This window comes from Panthera uncia, unplaced genomic scaffold, assembly GCF_023721935.1.
Source record: "Panthera uncia isolate 11264 unplaced genomic scaffold, Puncia_PCG_1.0 HiC_scaffold_621, whole genome shotgun sequence".
NCBI classification, from domain to species: Eukaryota; Metazoa; Chordata; class Mammalia; order Carnivora; family Felidae; genus Panthera; species Panthera uncia.
Genome location: NW_026059783.1, coordinates 14,952 through 32,618, shown reverse-complemented (window position 1 = coordinate 32,618; position 17,667 = coordinate 14,952). Strand labels below are relative to the sequence as shown.

The window sequence follows — 17,667 nt, the reverse complement described above, 5'->3', positions numbered from 1 at the left end:
TATCAAGTGTCAGGGTGCCCGCACGGAGGGTGAAATCTCAGTGCTCCTTAGTGAGTGTGACAGGAAACATCTAGCAGCCCTGGGGCCACATGTAGCTATTAAGCACACAAACACAACACCAATACAGCCCCCGTTGTGATGTGCTGTAAGTGGAAAACATGCACAAGAATTTGGAGACTACAAAGCTACACGTGAAACATCTCTTTACTTGTTTTGATATTGACAGTGTACGATGTTGGGCATTCTGGGCTACACAACACAGAGCAAAATTCATTTCAGCCGTTTACTTTCTAATGTGGCCACTAGGGAAGTTTTAATGCCTTCCATGGCTTGCATGATACTTCGGTGAGTCCACCTTGCTTGTAACACCACCAAGAAAAGGTCAGCCAGCAACACAGGCCAGTTCTGACCACCTCTCTTCACTGCTGCCTAGTCATCTCCAGAGCGAGGCAGGAAACACCTGTCCTGCAGCTTCCTGTGACAGACAAATACTTAAGTGTATTCAGAAAGAGGATTGTGAAATCAGAGTGAAAAGTTTATCAGGTGAACTAATTTTATATTCAGAAGGTTAGCGCACCATATGGGGCTGTCTTGTTCATGACCCAAAAAAAGTGGAGTACGGGCAGACAAATTTTGTCAAAGAAAGAAAGCAATCGTTTGCAAAAAAAAACAAAAAAAACAAGACTATTTCCAACTTGTCTACTCCTACTTGGAATGGAAGAACATGAGAGCTAGCAGGCATGTGGAAAATGACCAGCCTCTGCCACATCACAGAACCAGTAGGCCCAGTACCCCCACATCCTCATCTGGTGAGGAGGTAGACCCCCAACTTCCAGGACTGTGCTCTCCAGAAATTTCTACGATGATGGAACTGTTCTCTGCTCTGCCCAATATGGTGGCTACTAGGCTCCTGAGAGGCAGCTACACTGACTGAATTTTTAATCTTGTATCTTTTTAAATTTTTTTTAATGTTTTTATTTATTTTTGAGACAGAGAGAGACAGAGAGAGACAGAGCATGAATGGGGGAGGGGCAGAGAGAGAGGGAGACACAGAATCGGAAGCAGGCTCCAGGCTCAGAGTCGTCAGCCCAGAGCCCGACACGGGGCTTGAACTCACGGACCGCGAGATCGTGACCTGAGCTGAAGTCGGACGCTTAACCGACTGAGCCACCCAGGCACCCCTAATCTTGTATCATTTTAATTAATTTAAAATTAAATAGCCACACACGGCCAGTGACTACCACACTGGACAGCACGGTTCTAGGCGGCCGTAACAGGAGGAGACACAGCTTGTGAAAACCCTTTGTAAACTCTACAGCCCTGCAGAAATGGTAGGGTTTTTGTCGTTGAATATTATTAGAAATGTGAGATTCTGAGAGATTTCAATTGCCCAAAGAGCCTCAACTCATCAGCAGTCAAAACATTTTAAATAAACATGCAGGTTTTACTTCACTTGGGGGAGAAGGGCAGCCAGGGTTCATGGATACAGGATACAATCAGGATAGAGGGGTTGGCGATAACCCTTCACACACAACTCAGAAAACAAGCTTTTAATCTTTTTTTTTTTTTTTTTGCCACACCCAGATTTGGTGCCTCGGGGGCCTAGCCATGCAGCCAGAAGTCAAGACTGCCAGCGTATTCCCAGTAGATTATTCCTATCTCCCCCACCCTCATTCTTAGGGACCAGATGTTTCCTGCCCTTTCCGGTGACCTTCCCTGCTATTTCTCCTGCTACAGAAACGGTCCTCCCAATAGCTCCCTGCATCCCTTCAACTCTGACAGAATCATTCACAGGCTCTCAGATACATGCGGGGCTTGTTCAAATTTGCTGATGGATGGTAAATCCAACCACTACTAAAAAGGGCTGGGGACTAATTGGTAGTTGTGAAGAATGCTCATCTGTTTACACTCACGTTGGAAGATGCTCATGAAATTCAAATCAAGTTCTAGTCTCTCCCAAGATTTCTTCCCAGCAGGAAAGCCCTTCCAGTCTAAACAGCTTTTCCTTACCATTAAGATAATTACATTCTACATGCAAGCAGACAATAAAGAAATGAGCAGGGAGATGGAAGGGGGGTGAATTTTTAGGACAGAAAGTCAAAAACGGCAGATGTCTAAGGAAATACGCAATGTTTCCAAGTACAAACGTAAGGAACCCCCCGAAAATATTTAAAAGATTCTGTGAACTCATTCGTTCTTCTCTTTGAAACAATGCAGCTAATTCTCCCCTCAATCCTTTCAAGCTTTTCCACAAGACACATGAACTTCAAGGCTCCACATAACCCCTGGTTTTGGCCCCACGGAGCTCCCATGATGAAAAACATGTGAAATAGGATCCACATGTGTTCCACCCACACACTGGGCTCAGCAGTGTATTTTATTCTGTCAGACAGCGGGCTGTTGCTCAACTCCATGGAGGGGACGCCAACAGTCATCCTCCAGCTATTAAAACAAAATCAAGCAGCCTCGTGTCAGCAGGACTGACACTACCTCACCAGGAACCAGGGACCCAGCCTTCTGTACCTCAAGTTCAGTCTCCCGTCTGTTGATGTCATCCGTGGATTGATTTAACTTCTCCAGTTCTCCCTAGTGAAGAGAAGAGGGGGGGAAAAAGATTGAAACGATTTGTCTTTTGTTTCCAGTAGGACTGAGCTCATTCTCTGCAAAAGTACTCCAGCACAATTTGTAGGAAGAGGGACAAGTCAATATTAATTCTCAAGGAAAATAGCTGAGCCTTGGCTGGATAAGCAAATGAACGTCGGTATTTCTGAAATCTTTTTCTCGATGGTGTCCTTTCAAAAATGTCTTAAGGTCCTAGGAATTTTTTTCTTAGAAGGTCAAGTATTTATTCCAGGTACGTGCCTTCAGGTAAACCCACCTGTTACAAATGGTTTAAGAGTCAAATCAAAACAGTACCTTCTGCCTTACAGCAAAAACTATGCAGAAAAGACAATAAAAGAAAATAAACAAGGCCAAGCTAAAACTCTAAACCCAGTGAAATGATGTAGATCAAGGGTAGAATTCTGGCATTAACTCATTAGTGGTTATTTTTCTAGAGATGAAAATCTTTTCAAACAGCCAATTAAAGCCTCCTAGCTGTTTTTTAACAAAACAAAAATAACTTTAATCCTGATCCTTAAAATAAATATTTCTAAACTAACATTTTGTAAAAAGTACCCAGCACAAGTTAACTCATTTTACTCTGCAGACAAAGGATCTTGTTAACAGAAATCCTGTACCAGGAAAACAAGATTTAGTAGTCTAAACTAGTGATTTTAATTAATAGAATCCCTAACGAAAAGATTTTTCCACCTGATCTTTATCTTGCTAATCTGCCAAAACAATTCATTTAAATGGCAACAGCTGAGTTAAATGAGCTTTTAATTGATCTGTGCACTGAAAAACCAATTAGGGCTCCAGAAATTGCGGCGCATGGTTAAAAGCAATATATATATTAAATGATTTATGAAAAGAGGAGAAAAACCAGTCTTGGAAAGGGATTTGCCGTGCTTTTTGCCTAGAGGGTGAGGAGGTTAAGCTGTCACTCCTAGATCTTGCCTTGGAAATTGTTTTTTAATCATCTCCCTCAGAAATGGAGGCACAGAGAGCCAGGCCAATCCCCTCGCCTTCTCCCCGCGTCAGCTTTGCGCATCAGTTGTCCCCGATTTCTGTTCACACCCCGACCCCGTAACAAGGAAAAGCTGGGTTTTCAACCATTCGCAGCCAAGCGGAGGTCTGAGCCTGTGGTGACAATAAGCCCTTTGCTAACAATGCATCAGAGGAGGCGGAAGATGGCTCAGGCCGGGCACCTCCGCCAGGTGAGGACTCGCAACCCGGCCACGGTGCCAGCCCACGCTGCAGGGGCGGACAACGCCCACGGTGCCCAGGCCCACGCGGGCCGGGCGACCCCTCTGCCCCCAGCCCCGAGGCCGCGCGACGACCGCAGCTAGCCTGGCCGGCGAGGGCCGGGGGGTGGGGGAGGACCCCAACACCCGCAGGGTGCCCCCGCCCCCTTTTTCCCTTTGTTGCACATCCGCCCGAACCGCTGGGCAGGCTGCGGCGACCCCCAGGTCCGGCGGGGGTCTGCGGGGGATCCCCGCGATACAGTCAGGCCGCATCCACGCGGGCACTGCTGCCTCCCCACGAACCCGGTAAAACTGGGAATTCAGACCCTCTCTTCTCGCCCCCGAAGCTACGCAGCCACCATTCCCCCGGACCGCAGGCACCGGGGGCTGCGAGGCCAGCGCCAAGTGTAGATGCCCACCACCGCGGCGCCCCCCGCGCGCCCTACCTGGATCCGGGGGTCCACCTCTTCTTCCTCCTCCAGCCCCTGTTCCATCCCCTCTTCCTCCTCCTCCTCCAAGTCCCGGGCGGACGGCGGGAGCTCTGCCGGCTCCTCGGAGCGGCTCCGCTTCAGCGCCGCGTCCATGCGGGCAGCCGGAACGCCGACCGCGCGGCGGACTTCGGAGCGTCCGGAGGGGCGGCGGTCGCCGCAGGCTCGGCCAGAGCCGACTCGCCCCAGTCCCGGCACGGTCCCGAGGCGCCGCGGCCGACACCAGGGAGGCGCCGCTCGCCGATGCGGATCCCGCCGGCCCGGGCTGAGCGGAGGAAATGGGCGCGGCCGCCCCCTTTCTGCCGAGGCCGTCAGCGCAGCGGCGCCCGCTCCGCCCTCGCCCCAGCGGGCCGCCCTCGGCGCTGTGACTGTTCCGCCGCCGGTCCCAGCCGCCCAGGTCTCCGTCACAAAAACCCCAGCTCCCTGAAAACCCTCAGGGTGGTGGCACAGGAGAGCCCTCCCCCTTCTGTCAACTTAGCGGGGGGGGGGGGGGGTATCACAAAGTACGCAACGTTGGCCGCCTGCTTTCGGGGTAGCTCTCTTCCTCCCTCCACAGCCAAGGCAAACTGACTGTATGGAAGGAAAGTTTGGGGTATTTCCACGGCCTGAAGTCACCTTGGGAAGCTTGTGACCCTGGACCAGTTTCAAGACGCACTCAAATCCCTGTATGCCTCCAAAGCACGTTTCTCCCCTTGGGTGAACCTTGGGAATTGTATTTGAAGGGTTCCCCCAGAAACGGAAATGAAACATACGCTCACATAGACACAAAAGTACAGAGGGAAGCTAGGTGCACGCGCGTTCATGGATTCCTTGTCCAAAGGCTCCGTGGCCCCCGCTGTGCGGAGCTCCAGACCCAAATACCTGTGCTCTCACAGTTGTGGGATTGGCCTACCTGAATAGCCACCAAGCACGGAAAATCCAGCGATGATCATGGATGTGGTTGGTTGGGTACAGCCTTCTCCAGGTGGCAACAGGTGTAACCTCCTGTTACACCTGGGCACACTCTGGCCAAGGATTTAGGAACAAGTAGGGAGCATGAGCTCCCCTGGCAAACTCAACATCGTGAGGCGGAAGAAGGAAGGGACATTTCTGTGCTTTTATGAAATGTCAGGACCACTATGATGTCAAGGCAGCGCAAGTTCAGATGGCCTTAGCAAAGCAGACAAGGACATTGCCACTGGCCACCGCTAGTGTCTCCGTCACTACAAAAATGCACAATTTGTACACGTTCTACACAGGCTTGTGGCCCATTAGCTCTGTGACTTTGGAGGGCACACTTGATTGAGAGCAAAGCTTATGGAGAGCCTATCTTTAAAGCCACCTTTGGGGGAGCCTGGGTGGCTCACTCGGTTGAGCCTCCGACTTCAGCTCGGGTCATGATCTCACGGTCTGTGAGTTCAAGCCCCGTGTCCGGCTCTGTGCTGACAGCTCAGAGCCTGGAGCCTGCTTCCGATTCTGTGTCTCCCTCTCTCTCTGCCCCTCCCCAGCTCAGGCTCGCGCTCTCTCTCTCTCTCTCTCTCTCTCTCTCTGTCAAAAATAAACATTAAAAAAAAAATTTTTTTAAGCCACCTTTGGAAAACCTGCTTATGATGGCTTCATCAGAAGCTACATTGGGGGTTACTCCTTGGACAAGGCACTAGCCTGCACACGATGCTGGCACTGTGGTCTACTGTGAAAGGAGATTAGTTCTGTCTCCTGAAGGTAATGCAGGTGTATGCCCAAGGTTTGGCTCTGAGACGGTCACATCTGCTCATTGTTCTTAAAAATCAATAGAGTGGCAACAATTCTTTGAGTGAAGTCCTGAAACCCCTTGCTAAAAACATAGTTGCTTTTGATTTTCCAGTGACGGATGAAGGCAGGGACAAGATGGCCGTTAAGGGTCACTTTGGGACACGAGAACCACCAATGCTTCCCCGGTGGCTTGGAATTGAACTGTAACTGAGCAGGTCTATCCTGTGAATAAAATGAGAGACAGAGGTTGAAAACAAGAAAAGTGGGATCGATCCTGACTCTTAAATGTTTCTCGGTTGGTGGAAACCCAAACTTCCCGTTCCGAATAGCAACCTCCAAAATACATTCCTATTTAAGCTTCGATCTGACGGCAATAGTGATTCAAAATGGCACTACAGACGTGGGGAAACTACTGCAGAACGTTTTCTGTTGTACGTTTAGGAGGCCTGCGCCAGTCATAGCATTAATCCCAGTAGCGTTCTGAAGTTAAAATGAAAATCAATCACAGCACGACTATATATTTATTGGTACGTAAGTGCATAGGAAATGCAGCAGGGAGTGAACCGAGGGTGACAAGCTGTGGAGGTCCTCTTTGAGCCAAGATCAGAGAGAAACAAGCAAGTGAACCCTGCGTGCCTTCACGGAGAGAGCGCTCCAGCCACGGAAGCTGCGTGTGCAGAACCCCCCGGGTGAAAGAAACTCTGCCTCAGGTGCTAGAGAGCCAGGGACGCAGAATCTGAGACGAGGAGGTGCGTAGACCAAGGAAGGCCATGACATGGCAAGAAGCTTGGATTGTACTGAGCAATATGTAGTCACTCTGGTTAAAGCGTGGGGGACACAAGGAGGTGAGTTAGGCTGCTGGTCTAGCGGTGGCAGGGGAGAGACGCCCCCGCTGGTTGCTTCCCTTTTCGGTGGAATTGCCAACACAATCAGCAGCTGAGGATAAGGGTGAGCTTGGAACAATGCTGGAGGCTGGCGGAGAGACACTGAAACCGCTGTCCAGGAGAGCTGGAAAGTGGGTTGACTAGCGGGTTATATTATCATTTCCAGGCTGTACTGAGGACCCACCCCGTGGTTTAGGATGCTCAGTGAGACCAGTCAGCAAGGAGGAGTGGTTTTTCCCACTCAAGCTCAGCTTCCAGACACAGGTGGAAAGTAGTGGGAACACCAGATTTAACCAGGGTTGAGCTTATTTAACCAAGTTCTTACAATGGTGGGGGCGGGGGCGGGAAAGAAGCATCAGGGGGTTGAGGGCGACTGCACGTGTAACAACTTTAATGATGGCCCACGGAATCAAAACTGGATCAAATAGGGAACACAGGCATGAGGGGGTGAGGGAGAGATCATGAAAATACCAGGGAGTGATGATGAAATGCTGCATCAAGGGCTAGAAAGAGGGAGTGAATTTGAGGCCGTGTGGAAGTTGGTGGCTAATAACACCACCAGGGAGTTAATAATACCACCAGGCTAATAACACCAGGGAGGCGAGTTCAAGATGATTCCAGAGTTTCTGGTTTGAGTGATTGGATGACACCATTAATTAGGACCTATGTACCTATGCTACCGAGGATCACCAGTTTTTTTTAGAACATACTGATTTGAAAAGAAAACCCCTGAAAGCTCAAGTCTCTGGTGTATTTGGAAATTAGGATCCAGGTTATCTGAGGGTTGAACAGAACTCGCCTGAAGTTCTTTCTCATAACCTCGATATACCACCCTGCCTTAGCAAGCGTGTTACAGTTCGTCTGATCTTCGAGGATTATGCAGGTTGTGTTTCTGACAGCTGCTGCCCTCCAGGAAGCGGAGGCCCGGGGGAAACCTTTTCTTTTTGAGACGCTCACGGATGGTTATGGGAACAAGAATTCTATCTGAACTGGGTCCAAAGGCCAGCCCGTACCATTTGTGAACTGACTTTGGACAAGTTGTTTATTCTCCCTGAACCTCAGTATCCCCACCTGTAAGATAAGGATAATAACGCTGGTGTCTTCCTGTCAGATGTCACGTAGATGAAATGGTATTTACAGAATTATAGGCATAAGACAAAACTTTAGTTCATGGTGATTCTCGTGTCTCTGTTCTCTTCCTCTGCCCCATGCCTTAAGCCTAAGGGAATCAGTTATTTTACACAAGAGATTTGTTTTAATGTTTTTTAAAGTGAAATTTTGCAAGCTAAAGTGGTCAGCAACATTCACTGTTGGAACATGTACATGATAAAGTCATAGTGTCTTCCTATCTGGGGAGACACAGCCCCCACAAAAATTGTGCAACCGTATGAGTCCCTCAGTGTGAAGTTAAGGCACTTTCTGTCAATTATTTTTAAAAAAAATTTTTTTGATGTTTATTTTTGAGACAGAGCGTGAGCGAGGGAGGGGCAGAGAGAGAGGGAGGGGCAGAGAGAGAGGGAGGGGCAGAGAGAGAGAGAGACACAGAAGCTGAAACAGGCTGCAGGCTCTGAGCTGTCAGCACAGAACCTGATGTGGGGCTCGAACCCATGAATCGCAAGATCATGACCTGAGCTGAAGTCAGACGCTCAACCCACTGAGCCACCCAGGCGCCCCTTTCTGTCAAATTTCAATGCTATTTAATGAAGATTCCCTGCAACGCCCATTTTTTTTTTCTTTAATGCTTTGCACTTGCTTCTTAACCCCTATAAGGTGGGGAGGGGGCGGGGGATTGAAAACTTCTCTTTGGAACTAGGGGCACCTGGGTGGCAAAATCACTTGGGCATCTGACTCTTAATTTTAGCTCAGGTCGTGATCCCGGGTTATGGGATCGAGTCCTGCATCCCACATGCATCCCACATCCCTCCATGCCCAGCATGGAGCCTGCTTAGGATTCTCTCTCTCCCTCTCACTCTCCCCACCCCCACCCCTGAATGCTTTGCAACTTCTTCTTAACCTCTGTAGAATAGAGAATTGCTCTTCTGAACTAAAAAGAAATGAATCTCCAGGGTGCCTAGGTGGCTCAGTCAGTTAAGCATCTGACTCTTGGTTTTGGCTCAGATCATGATCTCATGGTTTCATGGGTTAGAGCCCCACATCGGGCAGAGCACGCTCTCTCTCTCTCTCTCTCTCTCTCTCTCACTCTCTCCCTCTCTCCCTGCCCCACTCATACCATGTCTCTCTCAAAATAAATTAAAAAAAAAAAAAAGAAATGAGTGTGCATTCACACCACATTCTGGTAGCAGTGACTGAAGAAACTGACAATCAGCATCTTCTCTGGGCCAACCTGTAATCTTTACATGGTGCCTTTGGCCAAGGATTGCAAACTGGGAGCTACTGGCTGGATCAGATCCGAGGGCATGTGTGGTCTGGCTGACACAGTGCTTTAAATATTTGAGCCCACAGTTAAAACACAAGCAATACAAATGAAAACTCAGACTTCTCTACTTGGCAAGAGTCTGAAGGGGACATGAGGAGTGGGTGACCTTTTAAAAAGGGCAACCTCGGAATCGAACCTCAGAGTCCTATTGACAGACTGGCTCCTACCAGCAGGCTGCACACAGGTGAAACCCCACTTTCCCCCCAGCACCCAGGTGGGAAGCTGGTTCCCTCTGCTTTTCTCCCACTCTCTCTTCTCTCCCCACGGACCCCAAAGGATCATGGCACGGGGCAAGATGGAAGAAAATTTTAAAGTAGACTTCCAAACCCTTCAGCACTACTTTTTGGCTCCAGATGACTGGTTGTCAGAACTCAAGGAGCTACAGAAGCCAGTTCTTGGAAACGTTTCAGGGCTTCCGCAGTAACAAGGCATTTGTTTAATTCCACGATTCAGTGACATCAGTGGGTTGCCAAATTGTCTTGCACTGTGGCCACTCCCCTCTAATGAGAACCTTTATTTGTGTCCCGAATCGAATTACACTCAAGCCTCTGAGCCCAGATGAATCACAGGCCAGAGTACTTACAGAACCCAGGAAGAGACTTTCAATGTTTATCTGTGATCTTAGGGGACCTGCAGATATTTAAAATGGTGCCGGGGTTCCTAGGTGGCTCAGGTCATGATCTCGCGGTCTGTGAGTTCAAGCCCCACGTCGGACTCTGTGCTAGCAGCTCAGATCCTGGAGCCTGATTCTGATTCTGTGTCTCCCTGTCTCTCTGCCCCTCCCCTACTTGCACTCTTGTCTCTCTCAAAAATAAATAAGCATTTTAAAAAAATGTAAATAAATTAAATGGTGCTGGAATCTTGGAGACAGAAAAGGTGTTCCATTAAAAAGAAGGAAGAAGGTTCCATACCCTGGGAACTAGTAAGCAGAGCAGATTGTAGGCATGATTCTAGAATGGACTTTCAAGGGGAAAAGGCATTCGTGTGTCACTGGAAGAAAAATGATTGATCACTGTGACCCAGCTCGGGTTACCCAAGAACAAATCATGTCAGCCTTGCCCTCATTTACTCATTCCACAAGTTTATGAGTCTTTGCGACGAAGGAAACACGCAAGACAGAAGATCTTCATTGTTCAAAGATAACTGATACAGGAAAAGGCCACTTAAATAAATCTACTTATAAAGGAAACCAGAATTTCATATTAAATCATGAAAAAGGTTTTTATTGGGACACTACCCTGCAAAATGAAACTTAAAATTATGAAATAAGGTGGGTTTTTTTTCTATTTTAAAAACCATTTAGGGGGCGCCTGGGTGGCGCAGTCGGTTAAGCGTCCGACTTCAGCCAGGTCACGATCTTGCGGTCTGTGAGTTCGAGCCCCGCGTCAGGCTCTGGGCTGATGGCTCGGAGCCTGGAGCCTGTTTCAGATTCTGTGTCTCCCTCTCTCTCTGCCCCTCCCCCGTTCATGCTCTGTCTCTCTCTGTCCCAAAAATAAATAAAAAACGTTGAAAAAAAAAAATTTAAAAACCATTTAGTTTATAGATATTTACTGAACATCTATTAGGTGATGGTCTCTGACAATGAAGATACAGCAGTGAACAAACTAGACAAAATCCCTGCCTTCATTGGGGTTTATAGTGTAAGGGAAGATGGAGAAAATGTTTTAAATACATAAATAAGCAAAATAGTTGCAGTTAACAATGACAGTGCTATGTCGAAAGACGTCAGATAACCAAATAAAGAAGGCTGGAGGGTGGGGCTGCCTTGGAAGGGAGGTAGAGAAGGCCTCTAGGGACACGATATTCTAGCTGAGATTTGATGACAAGAAGGTGTCAGGCAGGAAAAAGTAAAGAATGTCCAGACAATGGGGGACCCTGAGGAGGGAGCCCACTGGACAGCTGATGCAGTGGCTGGAGACTGAGGAGGACGGCGGTGTTGAAATTGACATGCCAGGCATGGGCACAAATCAGATGACGTGAGGCCAGGGAGGCCATGGGAAGGAGTTTGGATTTTATTGTAAATGTGATGAGAAGCCATTGGAGGGATTTAAGTTGTGGAATGATGCAATACAATCTATATGTTTAAAGGCTGGCTGTGGCTGCCATGTGCAAATGGGATGGCCGTGAAGGCAAGGGCAGGAGCAGGAACACCAGTTATGGGCCTGCCTTGGGGGTCCCCAGTGAGAGGTGGCCACTCGGCTAGGTCGTGGTGGGGAGGCGGCATGGAGTCCATTCAGGACATATTGGGGAAGGTAGGCCCAACCGCACTTGCTACTACATTAGATGCGGGAGTAGGCAGGTCAGAAGCTTCAGGAATGACTCTTGAGATTTTGCCTTGAGAAGACGCTGAAGGACACTGCCATTTACTGAGCAAGGCAGGGAGGACTTGAGGAGCAGGTCTGAAGTCAAGAAGTGTGTTTCTAAACACGTAAGTCTGAGAAGCTATAACCCCTCAAGTGGAGATGTTGAGTGGGCAGTAGGATATACATCTCAAGGCCAGCCAGCTGCAGGCAGATGATATTTAAAGCCCAGGGACTGTATGGGTCACTTAGGAAAGGGAGGACCCTGAAGGGAACAGGCCCAGGATGAGGCTCTGGGTACACTGACATTTTAGAGGTTGGGCCTTACAGGAGGGCCCAGGTGAGGGTCCCACCACCAGCTCGTTCTTAGAAGAGCCAGCACCACAAGAACCATCGGTCAACTGTTGAGGATTATTTCTCTTTTGGCGTAGATTATATAATGTGAAATTCTTCAATTAAGATTTGACTTTCACAGCACAGGGACAGTATAACCTGACAGAAATATCTGAGGTGCTTGTTAATTGCCCCAGGTGTCTCTTGTACCTCTGATGTTCGAATCACTCTCACTTCTTTTTGGTCCTCACCTGCTGTCTCTGATCTAACAGTGCCATGTCCTCATATGTCAATGGCTTTGCAAACGACCAGGGTAGTTCCCAAAACTGCTTTCCTATTCTTGAAATCCTGCTTATCTTGCAAGACCAATGGTTTCACTTTGCCATCAATTGTTATGGTATTTGCATTGTATCTACATTATGTTGTTAAAGTCTGACCACAGGAGAGATAATGGTGGGCGAAGACTTTGACCCAATAAGAAAGGGCAGAAGCTTGGCATTAAAAGGAAGGGAAGTGCTGTGTGGTCAGTTGAGCTCTCTTCAATGACTCTCTTCTCCATTTCTTTAAGCACTTGGCTCAACAGCATTTTCCTACCTATCATTGGCATGTACGGCTTTGTTGACTAAGTGAGCAGCAGGGATATGCCATTTTCAGGCCTGTCCCATGACAATGTCCCACGTGTGCTTCTTTAGGCTCTCTCTTCTGTGGCTGGAAGCAGATGACAGTGAAGCCTGGAGAATGGCAGATCCAGGAGGCCGAGAGAACCTAGATCCCCAAGAGGCTGCATGGAGAAGAATGCTCCCACCAACCTGAGCACTCTGAATTGTTATCTAAGCTACAGATAAAATGCCATTGTATTTAGCCATTTAACCCTCAGGTCTGTTGGTCATTGTGGGTGGCCTATCCTAAATAGCACCCTGCTCCACCTAACTTCAAGAAGAGGGTAATGAATACCCAGTAATGAGGAGCCCCTTACACATTTCAGCCACACCCTTAGCTGGTATCCTGCAAGTTCCTATGGAGAAGCTGAGAAACACGGGTGGTTGTTAGCCCACGTCAGAGAAGTGGTGACTGACCAGACAACCCAGCCTAAAGGCTAATGAGTCACTGTCCAAATATACTCGTTTCTTTGGGCCTGATTCTTGGCTCTGTCCTTTTCAACATCCATAGTAATGAATCAAATGAATACAGAGAAGGCACGCTTCTCAATTTTGCATAAAACACAGAACTGGAAGGGGTACACTGGAGTGCACAATCATGATCTTGGCACTAAATTTTCATTATGTTGTTGTATCATGACAACCACAGAGAAAATAATTGACGAAGACTTCGACCCAATGGGCAGGGGCAGAAGCTTGGCATTTAAAGGAAGGGTCAGCAAGTCAAATAGAACATAGTGAAATTCACTGAAGCTAAATATACGGTCCTGAATTTAGCTTGAAACACACTAGAACAAGATAGAGAAGACATGGCTTAAGACATCACATTTTTACAAAAGATTTAGATGTTTTAGGCTGCATTACCAAAAGTATTGTATCTAGAATGAAGAGGTGATAATGCCACTTTTCTCTACCTAAGGGAGACTGTCCTGCAGTTTTTCAGTCAAGTTCTACATTGTATATAAAATATGTTCAGAGGAGAGCACCCAGGACTATAAAAGGGTAAGAAATATGAATTTTAGGGTTTTTTTATGTTTTTTTTCAATATATGAAATTTATTGTCAGATTGGTTTCCATACAACACCCAGTGCTCATCCCAAAAGGTGAGAATTTTAGTTTCAGAAAAATAATTTTGTTTGTTAAGTATGTCTAATTTTCAATTGAACTGGCACAATGGATAGTGAGTTCCCCATCTCTGGAGGTGTTCAAATAAGTTAGCCATATAAAATTACTGATATTCAATTATTGTCAACCTATAAGAATAGCAATTTCATATGACTCAACTTGTCTTTTGGTGGAAATGGTGGAGGGTGAGTCAAGCCATTGACGGTATTTTAAGAGCAAGTGACAGAAATACAACTCAAACTGGCTCAAAGAGAGAAGAGAGGGGTGAGAGTAAAGTGGGAGATGTATTGGTTTATGTCACTTAAAAAGCCCAAGGCAATTCTGGGTCCAAGTATGGCTGGATCCAGGAGTCTCTCTCTCCATCCCGCCTCCTTGCCCTCCTCTGGGTTGGCTCTGCTTCCAGGCAGGCCTGCCCTTGTGGTAGACAGTTGAGCACCAGCAGCTCCAGGCATGGGTTAAATCAGCTGAACAACCCCAGCCAAGAGTCTCTCCTCACCAATAATTCCTGGGACTGACTTACTGAACTGACCTGGGTCCCATGTCCATCCCATTACTGAGGCTGGGTGTGTTGGGGGTAGAGAAGAATAGAGTCACTGATTGGCTTGGCCTTCATTATACAAGTTGGTCCTACAGCTGAGATAAGGGTGGAATGAGAAGGGGTGGGGTGGGGTGGGGTGGTAAGCCACATAGCCTAAAGTAAAGCAAGGAAAGGTAGCTTTCCGAAAAAACAAAACCAAAAACACAAAACCAAAACACCACACAAAAATACTGAGTTGTTATGGGCCAGCCTGAATGATGAGGAGGACTAGCCTAGTGAGACCAGAGGGAGGAGTGTTCCAGGGAGAGAGAGTAGATGATGCTCATGGAGAAATGACCTAAGTGGGTATGAGGAACAGACAGAAGACTAATGTTTCAGCTACCTATTACTGTAAAACCAAACACTGAAACTTAATGGCTTAAGGTCATAACCATTTTCTCAAACAGCTCTATGAAATGACTGGACTCAACTAGGTAGTTCTCTGTCCATGTGATTCCAGCTGACTGCTCAAGGAGACTGGAATATCCAAGATGGCTGACTCACATGGCCAACAGTCAATGCTGCAGGCCACGGGCTCATCTTCGACTATGGCCCAGAACTTCTCAGTTCTCCTCCACATGGCCTCTCTGTATGGCTTTTGTTTTCTCACAGCACGGTGGCTGGATTCCAAGAGAGGAAGCAGAAGTTGCCAATCTTCTCAAGGCCTCAGCTCAGAAGTCCTAGAACATCAATTTTACCACATTCCATTGGCTAGAGGAGTGGGGCCAGCATATTCAAGCATATTCAAGGGGTCTGACATTAGTATATAAGGACAAAAGGAACTGGTGGCAGCCATCCTGGGGGGGCTATCTTTCCCAGCCAGAGTGATACCATAATGGAGGGCAGAGTGATGTATGATGGAGTTGGAAAGGGTAGAAAGGAACTTAGATAGGGGTCAGCAAACTGTGACCCATAGGCCAAATCCAGCCCATTGCCTGATTTTGTAAATAAAGTTTTATTGGAACACAGCCACATTCATTTGTTTACCATATTGTCTATGGCTGCTATCTTGTTACAACAGCAGAGCTGAGTGGTTTAAACACAGACCATATGGCTCACAAAGCCTAAAATATTTACTATCTAGGCCTTTACAGAAAAGTTTGCCGACCCCAGGGCTAAGTCATGCCTTATGACTCTAATTGAGGGATTTGAATTTCATTCTGAGTGATAGGAAGCCACTGGATGGTTTCAAACCAGTGAGCCACATTATCTGACCTCCATTTTTAAAAGATCAGCTCTGGGAATGGATTATAGGAGGATAGAGGTGAAAGCAGAGAGACCAGGAGCAGGCTACGGCAGTCATCCAGATGAGAGATGGACAAGTGGAAAGCTGAGAGAAGTAGATGAATTTAGCACATATACTGAGGAGAGGAAGCCCACAGGACTTGCTGAGCCACCAGATAGGGAGACGAGAGAAATCAGGTGTGACTTCTAAGCTTTTGGCCTGAGCAAGTGGGTTCGTGGTGGTCCCATTACTGAAAAGAGAAAGACCCAGGGAGGAGAGGGTTTTTCACATACTGAGTTTGAGATGTTTGTCAGGCATCCAAAAGGCAAAGTTAAGTAAGCAGTTGAATACTTAAGTCTGGAGTTCAGAACATAAATTTGAGAATCATCAGTAAAAGACAGTATTGAAAGCCAGAAGCCTGGAAGGAATAACACCAGGGAGGTGGTGTGGAGAGAGCCCCAGGATGGGCAAAAACTAAAATTCAATAACTGGGATTAAGAAGGAGAGGCTGGGGGTGCCTGGGTGGCTCAGTGGGTTGAGTGTCCAACTTAGGCTCAGCTCATGATCTCACCATTCCCGAGTTCAAGCCCCATGTCTGTCTCTGTGCTGACAGCTCAGAGCTTGGAGCCTGGTTCGGATTCTGTGTCTCCCTCTCTGTCTCTACCCCTTCCCCACTCGTGCTCTGTCTCTCTCAAAAATAAATAAGCATTAAAAAAATTAAAAAAAAAAAAAAAAGGAGGAGAGGCTGGGAGGGCAGAAGGAGCCTGGAGATTGTGGTTTCATGAAAGCTAGAAAGAAGAATATTTCAAACTGGAAGAAGAGGTCCCTGTGTTGAATGCTTCTGGATGGCGGAGGAAGAGGTAGGGGTAGAAAAATGATCACCCAGTTGGGTGAGATGAGCTCCTTCTGAAACCTTGAATAGAGCAATTTCAGCGAGTGGGAGTAGCAAACATGGCTGGACAGGCTTGAGGAAAATGTGGATGTGGGCAAGTGGAAATGGCAAATATACAGAGACCTTTTTTGAGAAGTTTTGCTGCAAAACGAATGGGTCCAAACCACAGATGTCCACTGCAGGCTCATGATCCATAAAGTCCCTTTTAATCCTGAGAATCTTTGACTCCATGAAGGACCTACTACGTGCCAGCTTACTACTTGTCTGCACTATGGATGAGAAATTTCTTCCTGATGGTTCACGTGGAAGTTGGACTGAGCACAACAGAAATCCATGCTTAGAGCTTCAAGAAAAAACAAAAAGAGAAAGAAAGCTTGCAGGCCCAGAAAGTCAAGTGTAGATCTTCAAAGGGTTTCTCCAAGTTGTAGGAAGACCTCCAAACCCACAAAGCCAGCAGTTTCGTTTCTCCTGGGCGTGCACACAAGCTCTTCCTTCCACACTTGCCCAAGGAAGCTTGTTCATGCAAACTTCTGAAATTTGCTGCCAAATATAAACGTGCGACCCAAAGAATAAGCAGATTTTTGGAATCGGGGCACAAATGCATCTTGTAGAGGGATACAAGTTATCGTTTTTGTTTCAAAAATATGTTACTTTTTTCTGGGAAACGTTGAGTTTCTCAGGACAGATATCTAGGACAAAACCCACCGTGCACATAGAATCTGTTATTTTTAAAAAAATGTTTTTTAAAGTCTATTTAATCACAGACTATAAGGAAGACATGGTGATAATTTTGTATGTAATTCTATTCCCTGATGGTCTTCAAAAGAGATCATCTGACCATAAAACCTGAGCTCTGAACCATTTGCTATTCTATTTTATAGAGGTATAGGCTGGCCCGTTAGGCTGCCTGTCTTCCTGGATCTATAAAAAGGTGTATATATAATCATAACAGGAGCCATATTTCTGTCTTTGCCCATGAACTAGTTTAGTATCCCAGATCTGCTCCTCATGAGGCTGCGCAAAGCTGAGTCTTTAACCTCTGAGTCATGACTGCCTTATTTGTCAACTGATGGTAATAGATCTACTTTGCTGTTATGTATTAAATAAGCCAACGTAGGGGTCCCTGGGTATCTCAGTCTGTTAAGCCTCTGGCTTTAGATTTTGGTTCAGG

The 17,667-nt window shown here is 47.1% G+C and overlaps 1 protein-coding gene across 1 annotated transcript; it reads right to left on the bottom strand.

Annotated features, from left to right (window-relative positions):
- Window positions 1-1,661: 1,661 nt before the first annotated feature.
- On the bottom strand, window positions 1,662-14,959 carry LOC125918275 (uncharacterized). The gene is made up of 3 exons (XM_049624291.1): window positions 14,884-14,959; window positions 4,292-4,806; window positions 1,662-2,586 (listed from the first exon to the last, which is right to left on the bottom strand). Exons 1-3 carry the CDS (start codon window positions 14,957-14,959, stop codon window positions 2,446-2,448), a joined length of 732 nt encoding a protein of 243 aa, XP_049480248.1. The 3' UTR covers window positions 1,662-2,445.
- Between the last annotated feature and the right edge of the window lie 2,708 nt (window positions 14,960-17,667).

Bases quoted from the DNA above. Each gene is read 5' to 3' on its own strand.
- LOC125918275 (XM_049624291.1), bottom strand. From the start codon at position 14,959: ATGTGGAGGAGAACTGAGAAGTTCTGGGCCATAGTCGAAGATGAGCCC. The intron at 4,807-14,883 runs GTGAGTCAGCCA...CCCCCCGCTAAG, and splicing joins CAGCATTGACTGTTGGCCAT to TTGACAGAAGGGGGAGGGCT. The intron at 2,587-4,291 runs GTAGGGCGCGCG...TCTCTTCACTAG, and splicing joins AGGTGGACCCCCGGATCCAG to GGAGAACTGGAGAAGTTAAA.